We start from the raw sequence: 26,965 nt of genomic DNA on the forward strand, positions 1-26,965 counted from the left end.
CCACACAGGACTGTGGGACCAGGGTGATCAATCTTCTGATTTTTCTAAGAGAATCTGAAAATCCTGATCTTTATAGAAGAGCTCCTGACTTTTAAATGATTTTTTTGTTTGACAAGTGTTTAATTTTTGAAAACACATCTGGGTTGTGACCCTGCACCCCATTCCACCACCAGCACTATGCCACTCATAAATATGTGTTGGCGGAATGGTCAAGAAAAGTTTTAAGACCAGAAGTAATATAACAGTATTTTATAAGTATAGTCAGAACATACCAACAAATCCTACTGCTTCCTTTATAGACACCATAATCTATTATGTATGTGTGAGACCCATGCTAAGACAAAGGACATGATCCCAGCCTTTAAGACGGTGGCTCTCAGACTTTAGGGGCTGTCTGCACACTGTCCTACCCCAGAACTTAGGCCGACTCCACAGGGACCCCATCTGCTGCAGTCTAAGCAGCTCAGCCTCCTGCCCCCAAAGCGCTGGCTGCTGGCTTCAAGCTCAGGAGGCAGCATCTCCCTTGTTCTCAGTGCCGGCTTGACTTTCGGAGGACAATCTTCCGTCTTGCTCTGAGCAGGGGGTCTCACTAGTCACTCAGCTCAGTTTCTTCTCATAGACATGGCTGTGACAGTACGTGTCCTTAGTTACAATGAAAACCGTTTTCACACACGGATCATAGTTGTTGTGAAACTGTGGGGGTTTCCAGGCCCCCAGTGTACCTGGGACAAGCTTCTGAGAACTGCTCTAATGAGCTCACAGTGTGATGGAGGAGACAGGTCAGCAGCCCAATGAGGATGGTGCGGAGGGTGGGAACTGGGAAGATGGCATCTAACTCCGGTGGCAGAGGACAGAGGGGGTCCAGGAAAAGCCACCTGAAGGAAGCGCAGATGTTAACAAGCAGACAGGGCTGGAGAGGGCTTCCCAGGCAGAAAGAATAAAACACAAGGGGCAGGAAAGGGCTTTTGGGGAACTGTGAGTCTGGCTGTGGTGGCAGGTATGAGTTGGAGGCGGCTCATTCATAAAGGACCCAGACTGCTAAGTAGGGAAGTTGAATGAGTTACGGGGAGCAACTGAAGGGCTGGGTAGATTTATGTTTTATAAAAACCTCTGGCTGGAAGACGAGACTAGCTGGAAGGGGCTAAGGTTAGAGGGGGGGTGGCCCGTTACAAGGCGTGGCTTTGACAAGAACACACGCCGGATATGGGAAGGGTCTGAAATACGGCAGTAGAGACAGAAAAGGGACAGAATTATAAGGGTGCTCAGAAACACAATTTGCAAGATTTAGTGGCCAACTAGATGAAGAGAAGGAGAAAAAGAAAAGAATCTAGAATGATTCTCAAGTTTCTGGCTCCACCAAATAGGTGGCAGTCATACTCACTGAAACAGTAAATACAGACGAGGAGCAAGACTCCGGGGGAGACGAGCTCACACTGATGGAGAAATGCTGAGTTTTCAGTAGCCATGGGTAGAGATGTCCGATAAAGAGATGGACATACGAGTCTCATCCTCAGGAGAGAGCAGAGCCTTCTGCATCATGGGTCCTTGGCTGGTCATGAATCCATGAGTTTGGATGAGGCTACCCTCGAACGGTCTATAAATGACAGAGCCAAGCGGATGCGACAGCTGCCCCGGGATTAAGCAACCAGGCAGTCACTGGTGACTCCTGCTGGGTCCCTCTCAGGGCGGAGCGGGGGTAGAAGGAAGGTTAGTTAAGGAGCGAAGAAGGAATGAAACGTCAGCAGTCAGAACAGAGGGAAGACCAGGTAAGACCTAGATGTACAGGGCGTCTTTATTTAGTAACCATTATTGCCCAAGCAGGCAGACAGGTGAGGGAGAAAAACCATGTGAGGAATTTGAAGATCTGTGCAGGACTCATAATGCAAATTAGGGTTCTCCTGAAATTTGGAAGCTCCATGCCAACAGTATTTAATTTTAGCTATGGTTCCAGAACGTCCAGTCCACGTCTCCTCTCCATCCAGCTCAAATGGATAACTGAATGCCAAGGTCACTCTTTTACTGAAAACCAACCAAGGGCTTCCTATCCCTCTGAGACGGAGGCACAAGTCCGTGGCCTCTCCTGTGTGCTGTCCTGCTACTTGTCCTGCCCAGTCCACCACTCGCCCTTCCCTCAGTTCCTGCCTACCAAACACACCTGCCTTCTCTCTGGTTCTGGAATAAACCGCACTCCTTCCCATCACAGAGGACAGTACCCACTTTTCCCTTTGCCCCAAATCCATGCCTGCTTATCTCCCATTCATCCTTCTGACATTGGCTCAAACATCACCTCCTCAGGAAAGCCTCACCTAACCATCCTCCTCCTCACTCACCCAGCCTGGGAATTATATACTCATTCCACTGAGGAGCTGACCAACGTCTCCCTGACATGGGCCAATGTCTGTCTCCTCCCCCCTCTACTCCTTGCACCCAGCATAGGGCCTGCCACATACCAGCTGCTCAATAAATATTATCTGAATTAACACCTATAAAGAAAAGCCCATTTAAAAACAACAGGCATCATTAGTTAAGACTATATGGTATAAAAACTAAACCGTAGTTAAAAAGAACCAACCGTGATGCCTGGGAGGTGGAGGGTGGGAGGCGAGTAGGGAAGGGAATGTCTGGAGAGGGGCAAGAGGGGCCTAACTGTCTGGGGGCGGTCACGTCCTAGATCTTGACAGGGATTTGGGTCACACAGGTTTACCTTGTGTATTTCTCTGTATGTAAATCGTATCTCAAAAAAAAAAATCCATAAACAAAGATTGAACTCTAATCAATGGCATTCATGCCGCAGTGCTTAGCGGTGAAGTGGACTGATGTCTGCAACTCACTATGAACACATCACAATAAGATGAACTGATGATGGAGAGAGGGACACAAAGATAAATGATAAAGCAAACGGAGCAAAATTTAACTTGTACTATCTAGTTGGTAGGTATATGGCTGTTTACTGTACAGAAATTTCAACTCTTCTGTGTGTTTGAAAATTTAACAAAATGAGAGGAAAATGCCTGAAAGGTATATCTGAAAATATATTTACACTGTGGCCAGGTCTGCTTCCATCCCATCTTCACCACTCAACAGGCAATGTGCCCTTAGGCAAGTCAGTTTCATAGATGTTCTGTTCTCTCAATCTTAGCTTCCTTCAAGCAAAATGGGCAAGACCTATCTCAGCATCATTATGGGGATTAAATAAGATGAAAATCTGATCCACTGACTAGGACAATAGTAGCTGTTTCATAAATGTTAGTCCTCTTATCCAGAAGTCAACATGTCCACAAACTAGGATCAATCTCCAATGAAACATAAAAGAAGAATCTTGTAAAATTTTTCTCTCACTACATCTCCAGGGAAATTAAAAGAAAAAACTGTGCTATTTTTATAGGTAAAGACACTGACCTTCCATCAGTGGGACACTTGGAATTCCATGTCTAAGGAGAGACCTACACTGTCAACACTTTCTCACTGGGTCTCCCAGTGGCCACCACCACTTTGTGAGAGCTGATGAGGGTCAGGGATGTAGTTACATCAGGCAGAAAGATGGGGACCGGCGGCAACAGTGTAAGTGATACACCGAAGCCAAGACAACCAGTCTCCCTCCCAGACATCAGAGGGAAAAGAGCCAACCAGACTGCCTCGAGATCTGTGAAGGCGTCTGACGCCTCGGGAGGTAGTCCCAAGACTGTCCTGGCTTTTAGCATAATTACATGAACTGAGAGATGGCCCTATGATCATAAATAAAAGGCTCCCATCAAGGCTTGTAGTGTGTATTCCACTGAAAGACGTCTAATAGGCCACCGCGCGGATCTCAGATCTCACATCTCTAGGTCCGTAAGGCGGAAGAAAGGAGTCTGTTAAGGAAGGACAGCACCAAACGAGGGGGAGGTGCTGACATCTGGAAGCAATGAAAAATTACACTATCACACCATTCAGTGCCAGACAATAAAATCAATGCCCCCCAAGAAAATGAGGTCTGATACCTTAAAATCAGGGAAAGGGTTAATTATACATCACAAGTGAGACCTTACAAGTAAAGGAATTGTGATTTTTTAAAAAAGCAACTCGTGCCTACTAGACTGCAGTCTTCAAGCTATTTCAGGCTGCGTGTGCTAACCCTAACTTCCGCCCTCTCTTCCACGAAATCTTCTCCCATTTACATAACTATATACCCACCCAGCCTATTAAGCCTAAACTTCACACCCCTTGGAGACACCCTGCTCTTACTGCGTAAGCTGCCTTGCATCTAGTCCATAGATGGATGGGATCGTATTGGCGCTGAGCCGACTGGGCATCTCTCCTCCCAACTCCACTGTCACATTAATAGTTTGAAATCAGCCATGGTGAGAGTATTTATACCATGGAAACTGGCCAATGCTATACATCAGGCTGCTTGTTGTCCTTGTTTTTCCTAGAGCCAGCTTACCAGCACGTGAACCTGTTTTACAGATAGGAGGGTGGAGACAAATTTGGGGAAGCCTGCCCTACTCACATCACCTACTTAAAACTGCTCTCTACCAAAGGCTGAGGGAAGGAAGGCGGACCTAGGAAGTCACTTGGGTGCCATGGGCCATCTCCTCTAGCCTCCACTGGTCAGATGACAGGCAGACTCCTCACTCTATTGGCCAGACCACGGCAGACTGATTTTCCCTCCTGGGAAATACAGACCTGGGACAGAGACCAGATGGCGGGCACTTAAACCAAAAATTCATGCTAACTGTGGTGGCAGTGAGCACCACAGCAAGCAAAAGCCCCCATCCGGTTTAGTTATGAGGAAACCCAGGAGCTCCAGGTGGGCAGAGAAAGCCAGTCTGCAGAAAGAGGCAGAGGACGGATCCAGCCTGCAGGGCAGGAGAGGCAAGAGGCCAGGGTCCATGAGACACAAGGCCAGGACCCTCAGCCTCTGCCTGAGGAGAAAGGCAGCATAACCAAGCACTGCGACGGCTGCGAATCAAACTGCCTGGGTTCAAATCTTGCCTCTGACGCTCACCCGTGTGACACTGGATGAGTTACTGTGGTTACTCTGTGCCCCAGTCCCCTATCTGAAACATGGGCATCACAACAGAACCCACTTCACAGGGCTGTTGTGAGAATAAATGAGCTGATAAAAGTAGTAAATGCTCAAAAATGTTAGCTATTATTTCTATCAATTAATTATAGTGTCCTCACGGCCCAGATAGATTTCATCCCTATGCTGAATATGTCACGTGAGATTCCCCCATGGCCTGGAGCCCCACGCTTGAGCTAGTTTTAGTTGAGTAGTTGGATAATCTGTCCCCTAAGTCAAAGAAGAATATAAAAATCCCTGGACCACAGTGTGACCTTTAGCAGATTACTTCCTCAACCCTCTCTTGATATGAGATTCAAATAAGAAGAGAGTGCAAACTTCAACAACTGTGAAGTGCTGAACCAAACACTGGGGACTGTTATCCCTGTAAGGAAAAGTAAACATGCTACACTAGCCATCAGGATGGAAAAATGCTTGTTTAAAATGTCATTTTTATTGCTTGACTAGAGACAATAAATCATTCTCCATCCCACTGAAAAAAGGGTTAGCTTCCGTTAGAATCCAGTTTCCTGGATTCACCAGGTTGAGCTGTGCGCTCACCTCTGGGAGTAACGAGATAACAAGAAACTGCCAAAGACAGCCGTACGGCCCTGATTTTTTAATACACTTCCATCCAGCTTAATTATATTCAAAATGATGCCTGTAATCCAGATCCTTCTATTCATTTCAAAACAAAGACTCAATATTTGATAATGGAGTCTGTAGGTTTAGAGATATTTTTGCTCAGCTCTTTTCGACAAGGATTTATAAGATGCACGATTAATTTCAATACATTTTCTTCTCAGACGTCACTTTCTTCAGCCTTCCTTGGTTCGCTCTTGGTGTTTGGCAAATAAAAAGACAAATGACAGAGGGGCAGCATTCATTACCAGAGACAGAGGCAGAGAGCTGGGGAGTCCTGACTTCATTCTGGCACTTAATTCCACATTTCACACGGAAAGAGTAAAGTTAGAAATATCCTAGACCTTCCTATTTACTGGTACTGCATAAATACCAAAGCCGTTTTGTGTTTCTGACGTAAGGAGATTTTGTTTCCAGCTAAGAATAGATTTAACATATATAAATCAAAATCAAAATCAAATTCCCCTCTTGTGGTCAGAATGCATCAGGCAAAGTCTCGCCTGAGTGGACAGCTGGCAGGTACAGCAACAACCTTGGGCTCAATGCTCGAGGCAGCTACCTGGCCTTATTTACATCCACATTAGGGGGGCTATTCCCATTCTATTTGGTGTTTGAGGGTACATGATTATCCTTAAACATCTATGGAAATATTTTCCAGAGAAGGAAGCCAAGGAGTAGAGGAAGTAGGAGGAATGGTCTAAGGAGATATTTTAACTCTGTAGGTTTGAATCTAATCTGCGGTTTTAAAACTGTTTTCTTTTAAAGTAAAGCGTTTTCCATGTTTCAGGGAGAAGTTCAAATTCTCTTATGACAAAATTTACTTAGCATGGAAAGTGGGCCACGATACAGTGTTAAGTGGAAAAGTGGAAATATCACACCCTTTATCTCTTAAAAAAAATTAAGTGAGGATATATATACATAAATATTTGTATGAAAAATGGTCTGGAAGGACCCACCATACTTTCTTGACAGCACAACGCTAGGAAACAGCAATGGAGCCAACAGGCCCTTTGGATTTTATTGCATATACTGTGTATTACTTGAATTTAATAAAGTATATATTACTTTTATAATTTTTAAAAAGCCAATGAAGATTAAAAATAAGTCAATATTTATCTGGGCTTCAAGTGGAACCATGACAGCAAAGAGGGGAAACCCTTCCCTTTTCAGAATGATAGTCCTTGCCATTAGCTTGCCGCTAAGGCAGGAAGAGGTAAGAGATGCAGTTGGTCCAACCTACCAGCACATCTGCTAGGCGCTCATCAACGGGGAATGCCCAGGGGAACGGGGGAGAAGGGAAGATCTTGAGGCTCTTATTCACAGATGAAAAAACCAAAGCTCTGAAAAGTGAAGAGAGTTAATAAATAGCCAGCAGTCAGCTAGAGGTGACCTGTCTCCTAAACACGTCCAACACGATTTCCCCTCACCCAGACTATTCGCCCTAAACCTTAAACCAAACCTGTGTCCTAATGTCTAGGAAGTGCCCACTGTTAGCCCTGAGAATGAGGGAATGGCTACTAGAGGTATCCGATACCTTTTATTTTACTAGAGAAACCCCTGAGCAATCTTCAATCTCATCTATCAGACCACACACCAACCTTAAGAGAGAATAATACCAATTTTACCCAAACACTCCCATGAAACGGAAGAGAGGACACTTCCCTACTAACCTATAGACCAGCATTACCCTTATTCCAAAACCACACAAAACAACTCAGGAAAACAGAACGACAGGCCACTATTCCTGATGAGCATGAGACTTTAAAAATTCCTAACAAAAAGACTAGAAAATCAGGCCCAGTTGGAACACATACATGACTAGACTGGAGTTTATCCCAGGAGGACAAGGTTGGTTCAACATTCTAAACTCAACTAACGTCTTTTTACAGATTAGAAAAGAAACGGTTTGTAATGATTTCAATAGTTAGCGAGAATTCATTTAACAAAATTCAATACCCATTCATTTTAAAAATTCAAAACAAACTAGGTGTAGAAGGGAACTTCCTCAACCTGATAAAGGGCCTCTATAAAAAAGCAAAAACAAAACTACAACTAACATCATACTTAATAGTGAAAGACTGAATGTTTTCCCCCAAGACTAAGACCAAAGCAAGGATGCCCACTCTCCCCATTCCTCTTCAACAATGCACTTGAAGTTCTGTCAGTGCAATACGGCAAGAAAACGAAATAAAAGGTATACAGACTTGAAATAAAACTGTGTATTCACAGATAACATGATTTTCTACTTAGAAAAATCCCAAAGATTCTACAAAATCTACTAGAACCCAAGTGAGTTTAGAAAGGTCACTTGATAAAAGGTTAATAGTTTTAAAATCATATTTCTATATACTAACAGAGAAATTTTTAAAGTACTGTTTACTAAAGCATTGAAAAACATGAAATACATACGTACAAAATCCATATGCTAAAAACCTCAAAACAGTGATGAAAGAAAAGAGAAAATACCTAAATAAATGGAGAGAGAGATGTTCATGGATCAAAAAATTCAATACTGTTAAGATGTTAGTATTCTCCAATTGATCTAGATTCAATGAAATCCCAATCAAAATCCCAGCCAGCTTTTTTTATAGAGACTGACAAGAAGATACTAAGATCTACAAGGAAGAGCACAAGACTTAGAACATCCAAAAAGATTTTGAAAAATAAGGAAAAAATTAGAGGGTTCCCACTACTTGCATTCAAGACTCACTATAAAGCTAGAGCAGTGAAACTCATCTGCGAGCGGTTTTACCCCCAGGGAACACTTAGTGGTGACTGGAGACATTCTGGCTGTCCCGACCCGGAGGGCGAGGGTGCTACTGGCATCTACTGGGCAGAAGCCAGGAATGCTGACAAACATCCTACAACGCACAGGACAGTCCCACACAACAAAGAATTCTCCAGCCCAAAATGTCAAGAGTGCAAGGTTAAGAAATCCTGAGCTACAGAAATCAAGAGAGTGCTGTGTTGGCATAAGGAAAGAAGCACAGGTCAATGGAGCACACTCAAGTCCAGAAATAAACCCGCACATATTCGGTACCAAGATAATTCAACGGAGCAAGGACAGCTCTTCAATAAATGGTGCTGGAACAATTAAACATCCTTGTGAAAAAGGCACTAACCTTGCCCTTACCCTGCGCCACATACAAAAATTACCAGGAAACAGACCACAGACCTAAAAGTAAAAATAAAACCATAAAGCTTCTAGAAGACATCACAGATGTTTGTGACCCTGGGTTAGGGAAACATTTCTATCCTAGGACACAAAAAGTACAAACCTTAAATTTAAAAGTTGATAAACTGCAGTTAATCAAAATTTAAAACTTCTGTTCTTGGGAAAACACTGTTAATAAAATGAAAAGACAAGCCACAGACTGGAAGACAATATTTGCAAAAAACATATTTGATAAAGGACTTGTATCCAGAATAAACAAAGAAAGCTCAAAATTCCATAGTAAGAAAACAAGCAATCCAATTTTTTAAATGGGCAAAAGACTTTAACAGAGGCTTCAAAGCAGAGATATAGATGACAAGCAGGAAAATGAAAAGATATGCAACAATAACATCATTGGTAATTAGAGACTCACAAACGAAAACTATGATGAGACACCACTTATGACTACGGGAATAGCTGAAATTTAAATTTTAAAAAAAATCTGACAAAATCACGTGCCAGTGAGGATATGGTGGAGCAACGAGAACTCTCATACTGGCTGACGGGAGACACAACTGAACAGCTGCTGTGGGAAAGGACTGGGCAGTTTCTTACAAGGTTAAACACAAACCTAAAGTAGGACCCAGAAATCCCACTCCTAGGTATTTACCCAAAAGAATGAAAACGGCCCAAAGATTTTTATGCCAAAAACTGGAAATAATGCAAATATTTATCAAGTGGAGCACCGCAGGAACGGGCAAGCCAACCGGCGCGGCGGGGCACTGCACGGCAGCAAAAAGAACAGACGGAGAGACGCACGTGCAAGAACCTGCTTGATTCTCAACAGCCTTGCGCTAAACCAAAGAAGCCAGACACACAATGTTCCCTACTCTGTGACACCATTTCTCTGAGCCTCAGGGAAAAGCCAGATTACAGGGACACAGAGTCGCCTGGTGCCTGTCAGGGACGGCTGTGGGGGGAGCAGACTGACTGCGTGCACAGGGGCAGGAGGCAATCTCTGCAGGTGACAGAAATGTTCCACATCTGGATTGCGGTGGTGGAGCCATGACCGTATACTTCTGTCAAAATACATCACGCGCTACACCTAAAAAGGGTGAATTTTGCTGCATGTAAATTATATCTCCAACTTGACTTAAAAAAAGAAAAAAAGTGATGGCTTCTGGGTGTGTTCTCTCCATACAGCATGACATTTCAAAAATCTGAATTAGCTGGTGACATTCGAAAACAAGAGTTTAAATAAAGATACAGCGTCTCTTGAGAAGTCCAAACTTTGGTGCCTGAGCCTTGCTCCCTCACAGGCTGCGGCTGAGCACACATGCCTCTCAGGACGAGGCCGAGGCCAGCCCTCCTGTGCGCCACGTCGCTCCCCAGCGCCGGGACCCAGCTCACGGAGGTGCTGCACCAACGTGCCGCTCCTTCCACTGAGGAAGGGCTTCCTGTCCTCGGCTGTGGGCTGCTTGAGGGCAGCAGCCGGCCTAGCTTGCTCTGCTCCAAACCTCCAGTACCTCGTGAAGAGTTTGGCGTGGCACATGCCGGGTGCTTGATAAATGTTGCCAAATCAAAGTGACTCATTTGCCCCCCTCCCACTAGCTACAAGAGCTGATGCTTACAAGACCCAGATTGCTAACTGCACCTCTGGTCCTGGAGTCCCCAAAGACCAGCCACCCCGTGGCCTAGAATAACATGTCCCTCTGTGTGTTTAGAAATCCCCTGTAATACGTGGTCAAGCAACGAAAATGTCTTAGGGTCATTCCAACTATTCATTTTTGTCTGAAAAAGAGTAGAATTGTTGTTTGTTGTGAAAAAGAAAAAGAAAACCACAGTATGGGTTTTAATGAAAACGAAAAAGGGAGTGTGCCCATTCATTCTGAATACTCTCAGATCATACTCCAGTAACAGAACACTTGAGATAAGCAGGCTTCTGAGAGACTCTCTGGGTGTCATCAGAATTTCAGTCTCTCCAAGTTTCCACAGTGATGACCGGTTTCAGGGAAAGGTGTGGGGCAGGGAGGGGACAGCTGACTTCTGTTGGATGTCAATATTAAAAGTACAACGTTACCGTTCCCAAAAATCTTCTTTACTTTGTGTGCAGGATGGAAGGAAGGGGAGGCAAGGTTTGGGACACCTTGCAAGCATCTTTGAAGTGCAAATAATTAATACCAAGAGAAAATGGTGTAAATATATTCTGTTGGATTGTCTATATTTGGGGGGAAAAAACCCAAATCAAACACTCTTGTCATACATCGTTAATGTTAAAAATAAGAAAGTACAAACATACTGTAACGCAGCCCATCTTAACCCTCTCTTGACCCTCCGCCCGTTACTCTGCTTTCCTCTAGAGAAAGACTCTGACAGAGTGCCCTCTCTCTCTTTCTGACTTCTCTTCCTTTCTCTCCTGAACCCGCTGCGGTTAAGACTTCTGTCCCTCTGCTCTCAGGGCCGCTACAAACCTGCACATCTCCAAACCCAGCACCCACTGCGAGTGCCATGCAGCTTTCTCAGGCTTTCTTGCTGGTCCCCTTCTCCCTGGACCCCTAAGGGCTGCAGGTCCCAGGGCTCATGGCTCAGATCACCCCTCTTCTCTGTACTCACTCTCCAACCAGTTCTATGCCGATGGCTCTCAAATTTTCTCTCTCTGGACCCAGAATCTGCCTGGAATCCCAGGCTGCTTCGTCCAACTGGCTATCTGACATCTCCACTCAGACGTTTCATAAACATTTCAAGCTTAACATACCCCAAACCAAATCTTTACTTCCTCCCCAACCCTGAGCCTCCTACAACCTTCCCCACGTCAATTAATGGTAACTTGACTTTCCCAGTTGCTTGAGCCAAATATTGGTCCCTCCCTTTCTCTCCTACCCCACCTCCACCCCATCAGAAAATTCTATTAGCGCTATATTCAAAGGATGTCCAAACCCTAACCACTTCTCAGGCTGCCTAAGCCATCCTACCCGGCCTCCCTTTTCCACCCTTGACTTCACAGTCTTTTCTCCCCACAGCAGCCAGGGAGTCAGATTATGTCACCTCTTGCTGAATCCCACTCAAAATAAAATACCAAGTCCTCACCAAGCCAAAGAGTTCCACATGATCTGGCCCCAGCTCCTCTCTGGCATCATTTCTCACCACTCTCCTGCTGTCCATTCAGTTCCACGTGGCCTCCCTGCTATTCCTTAACCATCCCAAACACAGTCTCTCCTCAAGGCCGCTGCACTTCCTTTCCTCTCTGCCTAGGACATCTTCCCCCTGATATCGACTTTCAGGTCTCTACTCAAACATCATCTCATCGTGGTGACCTTCCCATGCCACTCAGTATACACGATCACGCGTGTGAGGGCACACACGCCTGCAGTCACCAGCTTCTTGCTGTCCCCTTACCCTGATTATTTTTCTTACCACCATCCAACTTATATTTATTTGTTTATTGTCACTTGCTACTCAAAGCGGGGTCACAAGCCATCAGCATCAGCATCACCCCCGTGCTTGTTGGAAATGCAGAATCTGGGCCAGCCCAGGGGCACAGCGGTTAAATTCGTGCACTCCACTTTGGCAGCCTGGGGTTCACCGGTTCAGATCCCAGGCGTGGACCTACACACTGCTTATCAAGCCATGCTGTGGCAGGCGTCCCACGTATAAAGCAGAAGAAGATGGGCACAGACACTAGCTCAGGGCTAATCTTCCAAAAAAAAAAAAAAGAAAGAAATGCAGAGCCTCAGGCCTTATCTCAGACTTCCTGGATCAACATGTGCAGGTTAACAGGATCTTCAAATGATCACATGCACAGTGAAGCTTGGAAAGCACTGGGCTAGTTCCTAATTGTCATGAGAATGGGAGCTGGTTTTCACTCATTCCTGTAACCTCAGAAAGCTGGACATTCAAAATATACTGAATGCATGAATGCACAAACGAACTCTTGCACCTGTTTCAAATGGAACTCCACGTTTATGATGTGCACCAGGCTGGAGAGGGGCAAGAAAGATGTCCCAGGTCAAAGTTCTCTCCCTGTATATTGTGCTAAGTTAGAGATTCCATGGTATCAGCAAACCCCTCCTTTAAGACGCAAATATATGCCCCAAATAAAGCAGTCATTCACAACTTACTGTGCATTACTGAAATGAGACGATCAGTCTAACATCCAACAGAATCAGCCAAACTGAGGGAAGAGGAGTGAAAGCAGGCTGCAAATGTCCTAAGTGCTACTCTGCGCTGGGCACTGTAACAGGCAAGAGGGAAACAGATGACGCAGGAACTTCCAGGTGGCGGGAGAAGCAGAGGACCCTTCGGGGAGGGCCGAGAGGGGGAGCGCCCCGTCTCCTCCTGCCAGCATCCTGTGCTCTGGCCACAAAGAACCCCTGACTTTCCCTCTGCCTGAAATGCTACCACCAATCTTGCGGACACCTATTCACCCTTCCAAGCCCCGCTCTTCCAGAATTAACTAACTGTCCCGTCATTTTCTTAGCTCTGATCACACAGGGGTCCGAGGTGCGCATCACCGTCTTCTGGAGGGGCTCCTACAAACTGCCTGATGTCCACCTCTGTGTCCCCACCCCAGCACAGCGCCTGGGCACAGTAAACGTTCAGTCAATTTCTGCTAGTTTGTAAGAATGGCCAGCACTCACTGAGAATTTACAATGAATGTACCAGGTACTGTTTTAAACACTTTTTTTTTTTTTAACGGAAGATTAGCCCTGAGCTAACTGCTGCCAATCATCCTCTTTTTGCTGAGGAAGACTGGCCCTGAGCTAACATCCATGCCCATCTTCCTCTACTTTATATGTGGGACGCCTACCACAGCATGGAGTGCCAAGCGGTGCCATGTCCGCACCTGGCATCCAAACTGGTGAACCCCGGGCCGCCGAAGCGGAACGTGCGCACTTAACCGCTGCACCACCGGGCTGGCCCCAAAATACTTGTGATACATTAACTCATTTAATCCTCACGACACCCCAATGAGATTGGAGCTATTACTATCCCCATTTTACAGATCAGAGAACCGCGGCCCAGAGAGACAAGGTCAGAGAGGAATGAGCATACCTGCACCTACCAGGCACACAGTCAACGTTTCCGACGCGAGCTGACGGGATGGGCAGTGAAGCAGAGCAGGAAGGGACACTTGAACGTCCGCGGTCTGCCTGGAGCCCCGAGGGCACAGGGGCACAGAGGGTGTCAGAGCTCAGTGCCTCGCCCAGGAAGGAAGGCATCTCCCCCACCAACCTCCACACTCAAAGCAGAAGGCACCGCCTGGAGCAGGCCCCGGAGATGGAAGTTAGGAGAGGCAGTGTGCGCGGGGACACGGAGGGCAGCAGCCCTCCCTTCCCGATTCCTCAGGAATGCTAACGCAAAACGACTGGGGCGGAGGGAGGGGAGGCAGCCGGGGAACACGCTGCGGGAGCTCCAGGGCGCCAAGGTTCACAACAACTGCTACAGCATTTTCCTGAAACAAATCTATTTTTACCTATTTTACAACCGAGGCAAATGTCTGGCTTAGAAAACAAGGAGCAGCAACGACACAAGCTTCACGCCTGCAGCAGGGGCCCTGCCAGCAGATCTTAACATCACAGCGTGGGCTTCCCACAGCTCGGCCTCAGACACCTGCAGTCGGGCCCCCAGACAAAGTCCAAAACCAGGTTGTCTGTTGAAATTCGAAATCCCAGGAAAGTGCCATCCATTCTCCTGCATCCCTGCAGACATTCCTCACACAGACCCCTCGGGAGGCCCTGCAGCTGGTCCAGGACCCGCCTACCTTGCGGGGAAGCTGCCTCAAGTGGGAACCGGAGAGCAAAGCACAGCAGGATGGAGGGAAGAACGGAGGCCAGGGTGGGGCCCTTCCAGGGAGAGAAAAAAGTCAGGACACGGAATCAGCCGCAAGCCCACAGGACACCAGGGAGCCAGTGGTGGACTCTGGATCCACAGGTGAGCCGGACCTCAGGCAATTGGTCATCAAGGGTGACAGCAGAAAGGGCACCCAAAGAGCACAGAGCAAGCAACAAGTCACTGCAACGAGAGGGGGTACGACAGAGGACCTTGGGGAGCAACATGAAGTTTAATGATTTTTACCATCATGTTAACCAAAGCCTCCTTCTTAGGGGTCCCCATGATCAGCACACTAAGAGAGTAAAGAAAAGGACGCCAGAGCTAAAACCAGAAGAGACAGATGAGAAGTTCCCCGAGCCAGGCTCTGGCAGTCGGAAAGAAGAGCCAAGTCAAGTCACGGAGGGTCAGAAGAGTCAGTGTACAGAGGTCGGAGGGAGACGGAAATCCGAAACTGAGCAGAGGAAATCATCTGACATCAGCGGAACAGGCACAGTACATAAAACCCAAATTGTTGAACAGTTTTTGGTGTCTGCACTCTAGTGAACAACGTCCAAAGGCTAATAACTCATAAACTGTTTACAAAACTGTCAAGGATCTGATTCATTTTAAATAAAACTTCGAAGCATGTTTCTGATCCAATGACATGTGTCTGACTCAGGTCTTACCTTTTAATCATTACACCAAATATCACTGAAACTGCCAGAGGCATAGCAATTGGGGCTAACATTCTTCAGAGGTTTTCTGGGGTCTCAGGCACACATCCAAAGATTACCAAACTTTGTAACCACTATAATCACAACAGAAAATTCCTGGACAGAAACTTGCACACACAGACGCCACATGCCAGTGACCAGTGACTCCAAAGAAAATGGGCTTTGAATTAAGCTGTTGCAAACAGGAAATATTTTTAACCTGAAACTCTCTTATCTAAAAACAGTGTGAGCTCCTTCATAATTAGGAAATTTAATCTAATTTTGGGTGGAAGTGGCACACTGAAAAAAAAGCAGTCCCCATTAGTCCTTGCTAAAAACCACCAAACTACAGGATCATACTGGCAGAAGGGAGAGCTATATTCCTTGATAAATGAAATGTACCCAGAGCGCAGAGTTCATCACACACAAAAGCCTGCCCTTCACGAGTGCCACAGGGATCCTTCTTATTTCACAGACAATTGCTGACTGCACAGTAAGTTCTGAAGCACATCGCTGAATAATCCCCCAAATAGTTACAACAGATTTCTCAAAATCGTCCAAGGAATTACAGAAATCTACTTCCTGAGGATTCTTGGGAGTGTAAGAGCCAAGCGTGATTATTTTTAACTAACCTCCTGCAAACAGTGGATTCTATACATGATCAGTGCCCGGATCCCCTTGCAAGATGCAAGCAATTGTTTTAGATTCCCCTATCCCAATAGAAAAGAGGTCTCCAGTCAACACAGAAGGAGAAACGCTATTTGGGAAGCCAAAACGGGAACTGCCTAAAACTCGGGCCATTTCATGCAGTTAAAACAAAGTGGACACCCAACAGGGAGCCCAAAATACGGGGGACGTCGCCAGCCTGAAATGCGTCCTACTAAACACACCAAGTCTTTATCTAAATGAAGTGCGCCTGCAGGACCAGCAGGAAGGATCCGCGACTGTCCCTCAAGAAGCAGCGAATGCCCCTCTTCTTACTTGCCCGCCCAGCGGCGCCTTCCCGGGAGAAGACCCCTGACAGCTCGCCTGCCGCTGCAGCGGCCAAGGGCGGAGAAAACCCAGCGCCGGCGCCGCGACGCCCTCTCCATCCCCCGCCACCCCGCCAGGTGCCGGCCCCGACGGGCGGCCCCGCTCCTCCAGAAACCCCCGCGGGCGCGAAGCCGCCGCCGAGTGCTTACCCGGGTCGGCCAGGCAGCGCCTGGGGAGGGCGGCCAGCAGCAGGAGTCCCAGCAGCAGCGGCGGCGGCGGCGGCGGCGCATCCCGGGACGCGGCGGCCCGGGGGCCCCTCACGCCGGCCCGGCCGAGCCCCCGCGCCCCCGGCCGGCCCCCGCGCCCCCGCGCCGCCGGCCCGGCTGCCCTCGGGCCCCGGGGCTGCGCCTGCTGCCGAGCCATGGGTGCGCCTCACACATCCAGGCCGCTGCCTCGCTCCGCACCGCGCCGGGGAGCCCAGCTCTCGGCGCCCCGGTCCCCACCGGGCATCTCCGGCCTGCGGGCTCCCGGAGCCGCGGCGTCACCCGCGCAGGGGCCGGGGCCGCGAGGAGGCGCGGCGGGAGCGGGCCGGGCTTCCCACGGTGCCTGTCGCCGCGCGCCCGCGCGCCCGGGCGGCGAGGGCGGCACGGGCCCGCCTGGGCCCCCTCCCCGCGGCCGGTTCGTGCAGACGGAGGGGCCGACGCCGCGGGGCGCGCTCGGGACCCTGCCTCCAGCCGCCCGCCGCCGCCTCTCCGGCCCGCTCCGCTCGCTCGGGCTCGGGCTCCCGCGCCAAGCGTGGCTGCAGCTCAGAGCGGCGCCTCATTGACAAAGGCGGCACGTAGCCGCCCGGGCGGGCGAGGGAGGCGAGGCCGGCGCGCGCGCGCATCCCCGCGCGGAGCCACCGCGCGCCCCCCGCTCCGCGCGCCCGGCCGGCCCCCCGCCCGCGAGGGGGACCCCTCGCGGCCGTTCCCGCGCCGCGGAGGTCCGGATTGAGCGGGGGGTGGGTTGGGGGGAATGGGAGGTGGGCTTCCCTCTCTCTCATTTCCCGTCCAGTCGAGATTGGTAGGAGAGGTGGTCCGACCCCGAAAAGAGGAGCAAAATGGTCTTGGTCAACGTGCAAAAGAGACCAGACGCCGCTCTCCAGCCTGGATTTCGGAAAGCCCGTTGCAGATGGGCGGGCGCGCCTTGTGCCGTTGGTTCACGTCTTCCCTGAGGGGCCGGCGGACCCCTGCGTGCCCGTTTTACCCGAGGAGCTGAAGCATCTGTGGCCCAGTTGCAATAACACATTGGACTAAAACGCAGGACAAATGTTTACGGCAGCCATACTACGTGCAAAGCAGTGCCCTGCGCATTGGGGACAGCAGGGGCAAGTCTTTTCATAAAAGTCCCTTCTGGCAAATAGGAAAATCAGGCAGTCACTACCCAGTGGGACAAAAGGCTCCCGAGGCAGCCGAATTGGCCCCTTGCTCTTCCACTTGTCCAGCTAGAAGGCCTTAAGCAAGTCACCTGGATCAGAGCTTCCTGTGTCCCCCCGTCAGGAAATGTTTACTGAGGGCCCACGCTTGCCAGCTACCGCGCCGGGCGCCGGGGATCTAGTGGTGAGCAAGCCACACGCTCTGTCATTCACCAATACTCACGGACTGCCTGTTGTGTGTCAGGCACTGTTCTAGACACTGAGGACGACAGCCACCAAGTCCCTGCCCTCCCCGAGCTGGTGTTCTAGTGCAAGGACACTGGCAGTAAGCAAATAATTAACATATAATATGTCAGCCGTGGTAAATGCCACGGAGAAAAATCAGTGTAGAAGCATGAAAAGTGGGCAGGGCTGTGGCAGTGTTAGAGAGGGTGGAGGAAGGCCTCGCCAAGAAGGCGACGCTTGGGCAAAGACCTGGAGGAGGTGAGGGCGGCAGCCTTGGAGGAAGAGCATTCCAGAGAAGGGGACAGCAAGGGCGGTGGCGGCAGAGCCTGCCTGCCGTGCTCCAGGTGCAGCAAGACAGCCAGGGGTCTGCGGAGAGTTCAGTCTCACCGACTGGGCGACTGTGGGACAGAAGTAACACCATCGCCCATCTAAAACACACATTCTTTCACCTATAACTTCTCAGGAGTCAGATGGGTCTCATAATGCATCCAAGACTTGTTGAAATAGACTAAAGCCTTCTTGGGGTTATCATTTAAGCTTGCTGTTAAGTTAAATTAGCTCTACTGTTTTTAAGAAACTTGCAATCTAGTTGAGGCAATGAAACAACTCAAAAAAAACAGTTTGAGACACTAGAGAAAGCCAGTCCACGGCCATGATTTGGGCAGCATCACAAGACAGGAGAAATGGTCTTGGCAGCAAGCGGTGATCCCAGGGGTGGGGTGGGGAGGGGAGACGATGGCAGGCCATCCAGGCAAAGCCAGACTGACAGAAAGGCGGGTTGGGAGCAACTCAGGGGCTCAGGAGCAGGGAGCTCCGAGAGAGAAGAGGCCTGAGCAGAGGGTGGAGGGAGGTGGGAAAATGCATGCTTGGAGCCCTGGGGCCACTCGCTTGGAGCCAAGAACTCTATGAGGGAGAAGTGGGAGGGAAGGAAGGAATACTGGGACCGACTTGTGCAAGGCTGAGACACATTTGGGCTTTTCCCCAGAGGACCGGGAGGGAGGGAAGGAAGTCCCTCGGGAGCAGCAGTCCTGTGCAGGGCTCGGAGCTAGGAGCCGAGGACACAGAGCCGGGGGCTGAGGAGGCACAGATGCTCCCGCAGTCCCAGCCCCTCCACCCCCCTGCACCCAGTCCCTTCTCGCACTTGGACCACTGTCGTGTTGACAGAATGGAGGCTGAGCCTGAAACCGAGGACGCGGGAGAGGCCTGCTTCACGTGGGAAGGGACGGAAGGCTGCTGGCCTAAGAGATGGAAAAGATTCGGCAGCAGAGAGGCTGTGAGGCATGAGGCGAGACTCCCCCAGGCCGGTTCCCTATGGGCATTTAGAGAGAGTAGGGAGGGGTTCAGGGGAAAATAGCCATGGAGTTGAAAGAGAGAAAATGCAGGTCTCAAAAGGGTTTCCTCTGTGTTGTAAATGAGATTTTCCTTCAACATTACTTACCAGACTTAGACAAAATATAAACTACTTTTCAGTGTTTTTGGTTGTTAGACCCGTGTTTCCTTGAATTTTTCTCCCCGAGGAGGCCAGCCTCAGGAAGCCGGCTGTCCAGTGAGGGGCAGACATAAAGCAGTGACTTCAGGGCGCGTGGTGAGGGGCGGCAGAGCCTTGTGCCTGTGGGTGAAGGGGCTCTTCCTGCCTGGAGGAGGAGGCGAGGTGCAAGAAGGTGACGTCTGAGGTTGGAGCATGCCAGGCACAGCCAACGGCAAGGTGGAAAGGGACGAAAGCTTGCGGCACGTTGCAAGGAAGTGTAGAGATCTGGTGAGAGAGGCTCCGAGGGCACTCGGGAGACGCTGCTTCACTGCAGGAGCCGTAAGTTGGCGGCAGATGTGGAGAGGCTGAGTTTGTACCTTCTCCTCGCCCAGCAGGAACATTCCGGAAAGGTTTTCTGCTGGAGCAGGCAGCTTGCTGAGATCCCCGTCCTGGAGAGATGAGCGAGCGTACAGACAGAAACTGGACTACTTAGCCTCAAATGCAGGTGCTGCCATCCACCAGCTATATATCTTCGGGCAAATCTCACAGTGTCCGTCTATGTCACCTTAACACTGGAAATGGTGAGAGAACCCGCCTCCCTGGGCTGTTGCAAGGATTGATTGGATACATGTCAAGCATTTAGAAATATACTTGACACACCGTAAGCACTCAGTCTAATCTGTTTTCTATTATATGACAATTGCAACCCTCTTACCATAAACCCTTTTGTTAATTTTAGTCTATTTAAACTAGGGCTGGGGTATAGCAGTTAAGTTGAGTGCACTCCACTTCGGGCGGCCTAGGGGTTCATGGGTTCAGATCCCAGGCACGGACCTACACCGCTCATCAGCCTTGCTGTGGTGGTGACCCACATATAAAGTGGAGGAAAACTGGCACAGACATTAGCTCAAAAACAGAAAAAAATAAAAAATAAACCAGGGCTTTGGGACTTTCCCTATATGTGAACTTATTGCTACATAGCCTTAGAAAGTGAGCCTTTTGTGCAAAGCATTTTGTAAAGCGGAGCAGGGCTCAGCGTGGGAGGTGGTTTTAGTCCCTCAACTGCCATCTCTGCCACTGTGACGAGGGGAAAGGCCTCTGTTTCATTCCTCCTGCACTGAGAGACACTTCTCCTCTAGTCCTAGTCTCTGTTCCTGAGCCTCCGTGCTGTGCACAGCCTGGACTGACCCTGAAGGCCTTCCTTCGGGTGCCCTGGACTCTGGGCAAGGCCCTGCCCCTCCTTGCTCAGTACTTGGTTGAGTGACGAGACGAGCAAGCGCACAATGTGCCACACCCGGCAGGTGCTGTCAGAGGCAGGTGGAGGGTGCTGAGGACACACACTGAGGGAGCACTGAGAGAGGAGCAGGAGAGGCAAGCAAGGGACACCTGCCACATCCAGGAGGCACAGCGTGTCCTTATGAACAGTGGCGGCTACAGTGCCATGGCAGATAGTCAGGCAGCCTAAAGTTCTCCAAAAAAGGCAGAAATTTAAAATGAAAATCTAAACATGGTTTTCCTTGCTTTCGGTGCCCTCGAGAAAACCCTTCCCATGACGGCGTCCTGTGGGCTGGAGTATTTCCCAGGCCTTTTCGCATCTCCTGTCCTGCCCTAGGAGCCGGGCTTCACAGCCTGCAGGGCCCTGCAGACAGGCGCTGCCCTGGAGGCGAGGAGAGGCATTGAATTGACAGGCGGAGGGCACGCGAGCACTTTGGGAGACCTTTAAAGCAGAGCAGGTGGTGTGCTGAGATGTGTGTTTCCGGAGGGTCACTCTGGCTGTGTGTCGAATGGACTAGAAGAGGAGTGAGACGAGAGAGGAGGCCACGAAAAGGCTGCTGCAGAATTGCTGGTCATCTTGGTTTCCTCCTTCCCCCGTCTCTCAACCTGCTCTTCTTTTTTTGTTTTGAGGAAGATAAGGCCTGAGCTAACCTCCGTGCCCATCTTCCTCTACTTTTATTTTTTGTAAGATTTTTTTTCCTTTTTCTCCCCAAAGCCCCCTGGTACATAGTTGTATATTCTTCATTGTGGGTCCTTCTAGTTGTGGCATGTGGGACGCTGCCTCAGCGTGGTTTGATGAGCGGTGCCATGTCTGCGCCCAGGATTCGAACCAACGGAACACTGGGCCGCCTGCAGCGGAGCGCGTGAACTTAACCACTCGGCCACAGGGCCAGCCCCCATCTTCCTCTACTTTATATGTGGGACGCCTACCACAGCATGGCGTGCCAAGCGGTGCCATGTCTGCACCCGGGATCCGAACCTGCAAACCCCGGGCCACTGAAGCAGAACGTACTTAACCACTGCACCACCGGGCCGGTCCCACCAACCTGTTTTTCTAAAAGAGGTTTCCCAAGCTTGCTCCAAGGCCCAGCACAAGAAGCCCAGCAAGGCGGGGCCAGCAGCCACCAGGACCACCCTGGGTGCCCAGGGGCAAACTGATCACAATGTTTGTTGATTTGAACTGTTCTTCCGTTGAGGACATTTCAACTCCCCAGGTTCTGGCTAATTCTCTCCAAATCCTCCAGTGGGAAGAGGCAATTACCTTTTAACCATCAAGTGTTAATTTGTCTTCTTAATGTTTCTGTTGCTCCAAGGACGCCAGCTCGTTTTTACCGCATCTCTTTGCCTTCAAGTTCCAGGTGAGCTGTGTTCAGCCCTTTTCTCAGGTTCTGCAGGGGGACACTAGCACTGGCCATTGGAAATCTCAGTGATCTGCAACTGGGTTCCAGTCCTAATGCTGTCACCTAATAACTGGTGACCTCGGGAAAATTCTTAAACTTCCCGTACTTCAGTGTCCCTCTTTTAGAAAACTGGAGGAATCTACCCAAGAGAAATAGAAACGTGTGTCCACACAAATACTTCTATACAAACATTTGTAGCAGCATTATTCACAGTAGCCAAAAAGCAGAAATAACCCAAATGTCCAGCAACTGGTGAAGAGACAGACAGATTGTACTACAACAGTATTCATCGATAAAAGGGAACGAAGTTCTGACACATGCTACAGCGTGCATGAACCTTGAAAATATTATGCTAAACGAAAGAAGTCAGTCACAAAAGGCCACAGATTTATCTGACATGTCCAGAAAAAGCAAACTCAAAGAGACAGAGTGTAGCATTGTGGTTGCCTGGGGTGGGGGAAGGATATTGACAGTGATGGACTGTAAATGGCCACAAGGTTTCTTTTTAGGGCGATAGAAACATTCTAAAATTAGATCATGATGATGGATATATAACTCTGTAAATATACAAAAACTCATTGAATGTAGACTTAAAATTAGTGAATTTTGTGTTACATAAATCATATTTTAATAAAGCTGTTCAAAAAAACTGAGCCTGGCACAAAGATTTCTTGAAATCTGTGATATTATTCTTATATAAAGTTTTTTTCTCAAGCACATGAAATATTTATATTTAAAGTTTCATTTTAAAGTTCTATCATTTTTGAAGATCTATTAGAAGTGTAATATAAACAACACGTTCTAAACAAGGATAGCCCACTAGCAAAAAATGCCAGCTCCTCCAACCAACCAATGGCCCTTTTCATTTGCCAGAAACTTCTATTTTATTAGGAAGTCCAACCAAATGCATCTTCAGACCAGATGAAACTGTCACCCCTTAGAGGCAACATGTACAATAATAATAGCATCTTCCATTCCTAAGTATCTGTTATGTGCCTGAGTGTAGACACTTTGTGTACGTTAACCCAACCATGTCTATCATTTCTTCACAATGTCTGATTTAATCTTTACTCCTTCGTTCGTTCAAGAAAACTTTATTGTGCTGCATGGGGCGACGAAGATGAGTGAGACAAATCCATTTCCCTCAGGTCTCAGGATATAGCAATGGAGAAATAAAATGATAAAATAATTATTTATGCCGTGGGTGAAAATGACATAAGGAAGGAAACATTGAACCTCTCCCTGGGTCAGGGAAGGCTGACACAGAAGGTGACACTTGAGCTGGGACATGACAGGCACACAAGATGGGGCAAGAGAGAGGGCGTTTGAGCGATGCCAAGTATGGAATTGTGGATCAACAGTTCCCTTCAAACGAGACCAAGGAGGTGACGTGGCTGTTTAGTATGAGGAAGAAAGCAACGGGACGTTCTGTCAGCGAGGCAGGCAAGGGACATGCCATAGAGAATTCCATGTCCTAAGAGATTTGGACATTACCCTTAAAGTGACGATCAAGATGTTAAAGCAGGCTAGCATCCAATGGCCGCGCCAGCGTCTCCACCTGAGGAGCACTGGGGACACTGGTCAAGCATTCGCCTTGAAACTGGAGCTGAGAGGCAGGACTCTGCTTCCACTTGGACGCGTGTTGACTTGCACACGCCCCTTGCCCAAGCACCTCCTTGTCATCTCCACTGCTACAATCTTCATCAGAACTGAACTTTAATAAGATCATCCAGCAAGTGACAAAGACGCTGGTTAGGGTTGGGAGAGCAGGGTGGACTGGAGGCGAGGAAGTCAGATGAGAGCGTTAGTTTGGACAAGGTCCCAGGCCTGAACCAAGGCAGAGCAGTGCGGACGGTGAGGAGGCGGCAGGATGGATCCTGAAGTGGATCTGACAGGGCGACTCATGACAGGAGGGCGAGTGGGAGGAACTGAGGACAACAGTCAGCTCTGGTTTGGGGTGAATGAGGCTGCCATTTACCAAGATCTGGGAATATAAGAAAAGGAGGTTTGGGAGAAAAGAAAACAAGAGTTAGAAAGGGCATCCAGCTGGAGATGTCCTTTGGGCCCATGTTTCACAAATTTCAATGTGCGCACGAATGTGGACATCTTGTTAAAATGAAGATTCTGATTAGGTAGGTCTGGGCTCACCCAAGAGCCTGCATTTCTAAAAAGCTCCCAAATGCTGCTGATCCCGATTCATAGACCACACTTGGGGTAAGAAGACATTAGGCCATTGAACACAGGGCTTACATCTGATCTCAATAAATGAACTTTTAAAAAGTCAAGTCCCTGAGCTTTGGTAGTTTTAGAGAAGCTATTCCTGCCTCCTTACAAGGAAAACCAAAACCCAGCTTTGTTGCTACTCTTTACTTCCCCACCCATTACTGTGCGATGTGGTGTCTTCCTGTTCTGCTTTCCCTCCTCATTGACATTAGGCTTGGCCATGTGACTTTTTTTGGCTGATGTTATACGCCAATAGTGACAGTGTGCCAGTTCCATTCATAGGGTTTAAGAAACATTGCAAAGTTCAATTCTGCATCTTTTCTCTCTTCCATTAGGAGAACATGTCCGACATTATTACTCCTTCAGTCTAGATACAAAAATGAAGAAGGCTCATGGACTACACATGGCCTGTAGCCAGGAGCAGGGCCACCACCAGCCTGGGACCAACATACAACAAGAGGGAGAGAGAAGCCTGTGTCATTTTCAGCTACTGAGATTTGGGGTCATTTGTTACTGCAGTGTAACCTAGCAAAAGCTAACTAATGGATTCTCTTTGCTATTAATGAAAGAAATAAGGCTTGGGAGGAAACAGAAAAGCTAAAATAAATGTTGCATTTTTTTTTAAGATAAAGAATTAGGGTGTAGGCTCATTGTAACCGTTAAGATTACTTGAATGCAAATTATCAGGAGCATGTAAAGAACATCAACCTTGGAATGATAGCTCTGGCTATGCCATTCTTCTTGTGAACTTGAATAAGTCACAGCCCCTCTGCTGTTCACATAAATGAGGAAAGTGGAAGGACTAAATGTTTTGCAGGGTTTTGAAAGTTTGTACCAGTTTATGAGAGTTGATTGTTAACCTTTCAGGAATTTTGTGAACCAGTTGTGAAACACATTATTAAAAATCGAATTACATAAAGTTAGGATTAAATTTTATTAAAAACAAAGGTAATGATTACAAGCAGCGCTCACCTTACACGGTTTGGATGGGCACGAATTTGAGTCACCACAGTTGAGTTAAATAACACGAGTGTGCCAACAACATGGCTCCAGCTTCAGTTAGCAGAGCGCACTCACCGGGAGTGACCGCGTCAAGTGCAAATTTCACTGCTGGCTCTGCAGTCCCTCACTCACCAGGGAAATAACAGGTGCACGTCAGGGTCAGAGACCAGTCACATGACTTCTTTCAAAGACAGCTGGATTACCGCTCATCTGTCAATCAGTTTACACAAACAGCAAAACATGTAGCTGTGTCGTCACCTCCTTGTCTTCCAGAGATAAACCTGGATGACATTTTACAGAAATGGATAACGAAAAGAGGGAATTGGCCAACAAAGATGAAGGTGCGGCAAAAAAATGAAAAGTGATAATGCTGGAAGTCAAATGTAAATGCAGTTGTAGAAGAAACAGCTGACCACGGGGATGCTGACACCCGCTGTCTGAGAGACTGCACGCATAGCGCCAGGGGAACTTCATGAAGGCAGGCGCATCGGCATAAACGAGCAAAGTGGTTGTGACAAAAGGATGAAGGTATCTCAGAGAGGAAGTGATGCCAGCAAAAAAACTCACATTAGAGGAATTCTCAGAGTATTTCACAACATCCATAGGACAAAGGATAAAATGCTGGAAGCTGATCCAGAATTAGAAAGGAGTACGACAATTTGCCAAGGTCCAGAAAAGATGCCTCGTAAGCTACACAACGAGAGGAAGGCAAGCACCGTTTAAACTACTCTTGATAACAGCTTGACAAAGAAAGAAAACACTTTAATTTTTAAAGTTTCTATTGTTTTAAATTAATGTACTATATAAATATTAGCCTTACCATTTTTTTCATTCCCTATGTACATTTATAACAAACAGTAAAAGTTTTTAATGCTTTAACAAAAAATATTGAAGGTCATGGAACAATTGTAATTTTTCCCATTGATTATTAAGATTGCCTTGCATGGTTTCAGCTTGCATGGTCATTTTTACGGTCTCATACTACTGTCCAAAGTGAGGACTGCTTGTTCTCAAAACTTAACACTTTCTAATTACTTTACACTTTACTATTACCTGTGCTCTTGAAGTTATTTATGTCTATTGTATCTACACAGTGGAAATACTATATAATGGGGCACATCTCTTCCCAACTTGATGCTGAGTAACACCATGTAGCTGCTTCAATTGTCTATGGTGGGAGCATTTATACCACGGAAATTGGCAAACCCTACAAATCAGGGTTTGGTTTATTGTTTTGCTGATTTTCTAAACTTAAGTGATGGAGAAAATGTTAATGCAGTTAAAAGTGTGAATGTCTGTAGCTGTACGTTGTAGACAGCACAAAAAAATGGAGGGAAGACATATTCTTCCAATACTTGAATACTACCATCAGATTGAGCAAAGAATTCACTTGTTGTTGATGAACCCGGTGAAGTTCCAAGATATGTCTTTGTTGTTTCACTTTGGTCTTAAATGTAAAAGTAAATAACAATGAACAGTCAGGTCAGAATTACCCCTGTTCATCAATAACATAAGTAACTTCTTTGCTAAAACAGATAGTAACCAAGCATTTCTTCAAATGCTTGTCAAACTGTGGGTGAATGAGAACCATAGGTTGTCTGTAGATACAAGAGTTTGGCGAA

The 26,965-nt window shown here is 47.9% G+C and overlaps 1 protein-coding gene across 2 annotated transcripts in view; it reads right to left on the bottom strand.

The window, feature by feature from the left end:
- KIAA1549L (KIAA1549 like) overlaps window positions 1-16,892 on the bottom strand; it is a 274,267-nt gene extending 257,375 nt beyond the window's left edge. For both annotated transcript variants that reach the window (XM_070564670.1, XM_070564669.1), the window contains exon 1: window positions 16,546-16,892. In XM_070564670.1, coding sequence (XP_070420771.1) covers window positions 16,546-16,759 — 214 coding nt within the window. In that variant the 5' untranslated portion in view covers window positions 16,760-16,892. The remainder of the gene's footprint in view (window positions 1-16,545) is intronic.
- Between the last annotated feature and the right edge of the window lie 10,073 nt (window positions 16,893-26,965).

Source organism: Equus przewalskii, chromosome 11 (genome assembly GCF_037783145.1).
Source record: "Equus przewalskii isolate Varuska chromosome 11, EquPr2, whole genome shotgun sequence".
In the NCBI taxonomy this organism is placed as follows: domain Eukaryota; kingdom Metazoa; phylum Chordata; class Mammalia; order Perissodactyla; family Equidae; genus Equus; species Equus przewalskii.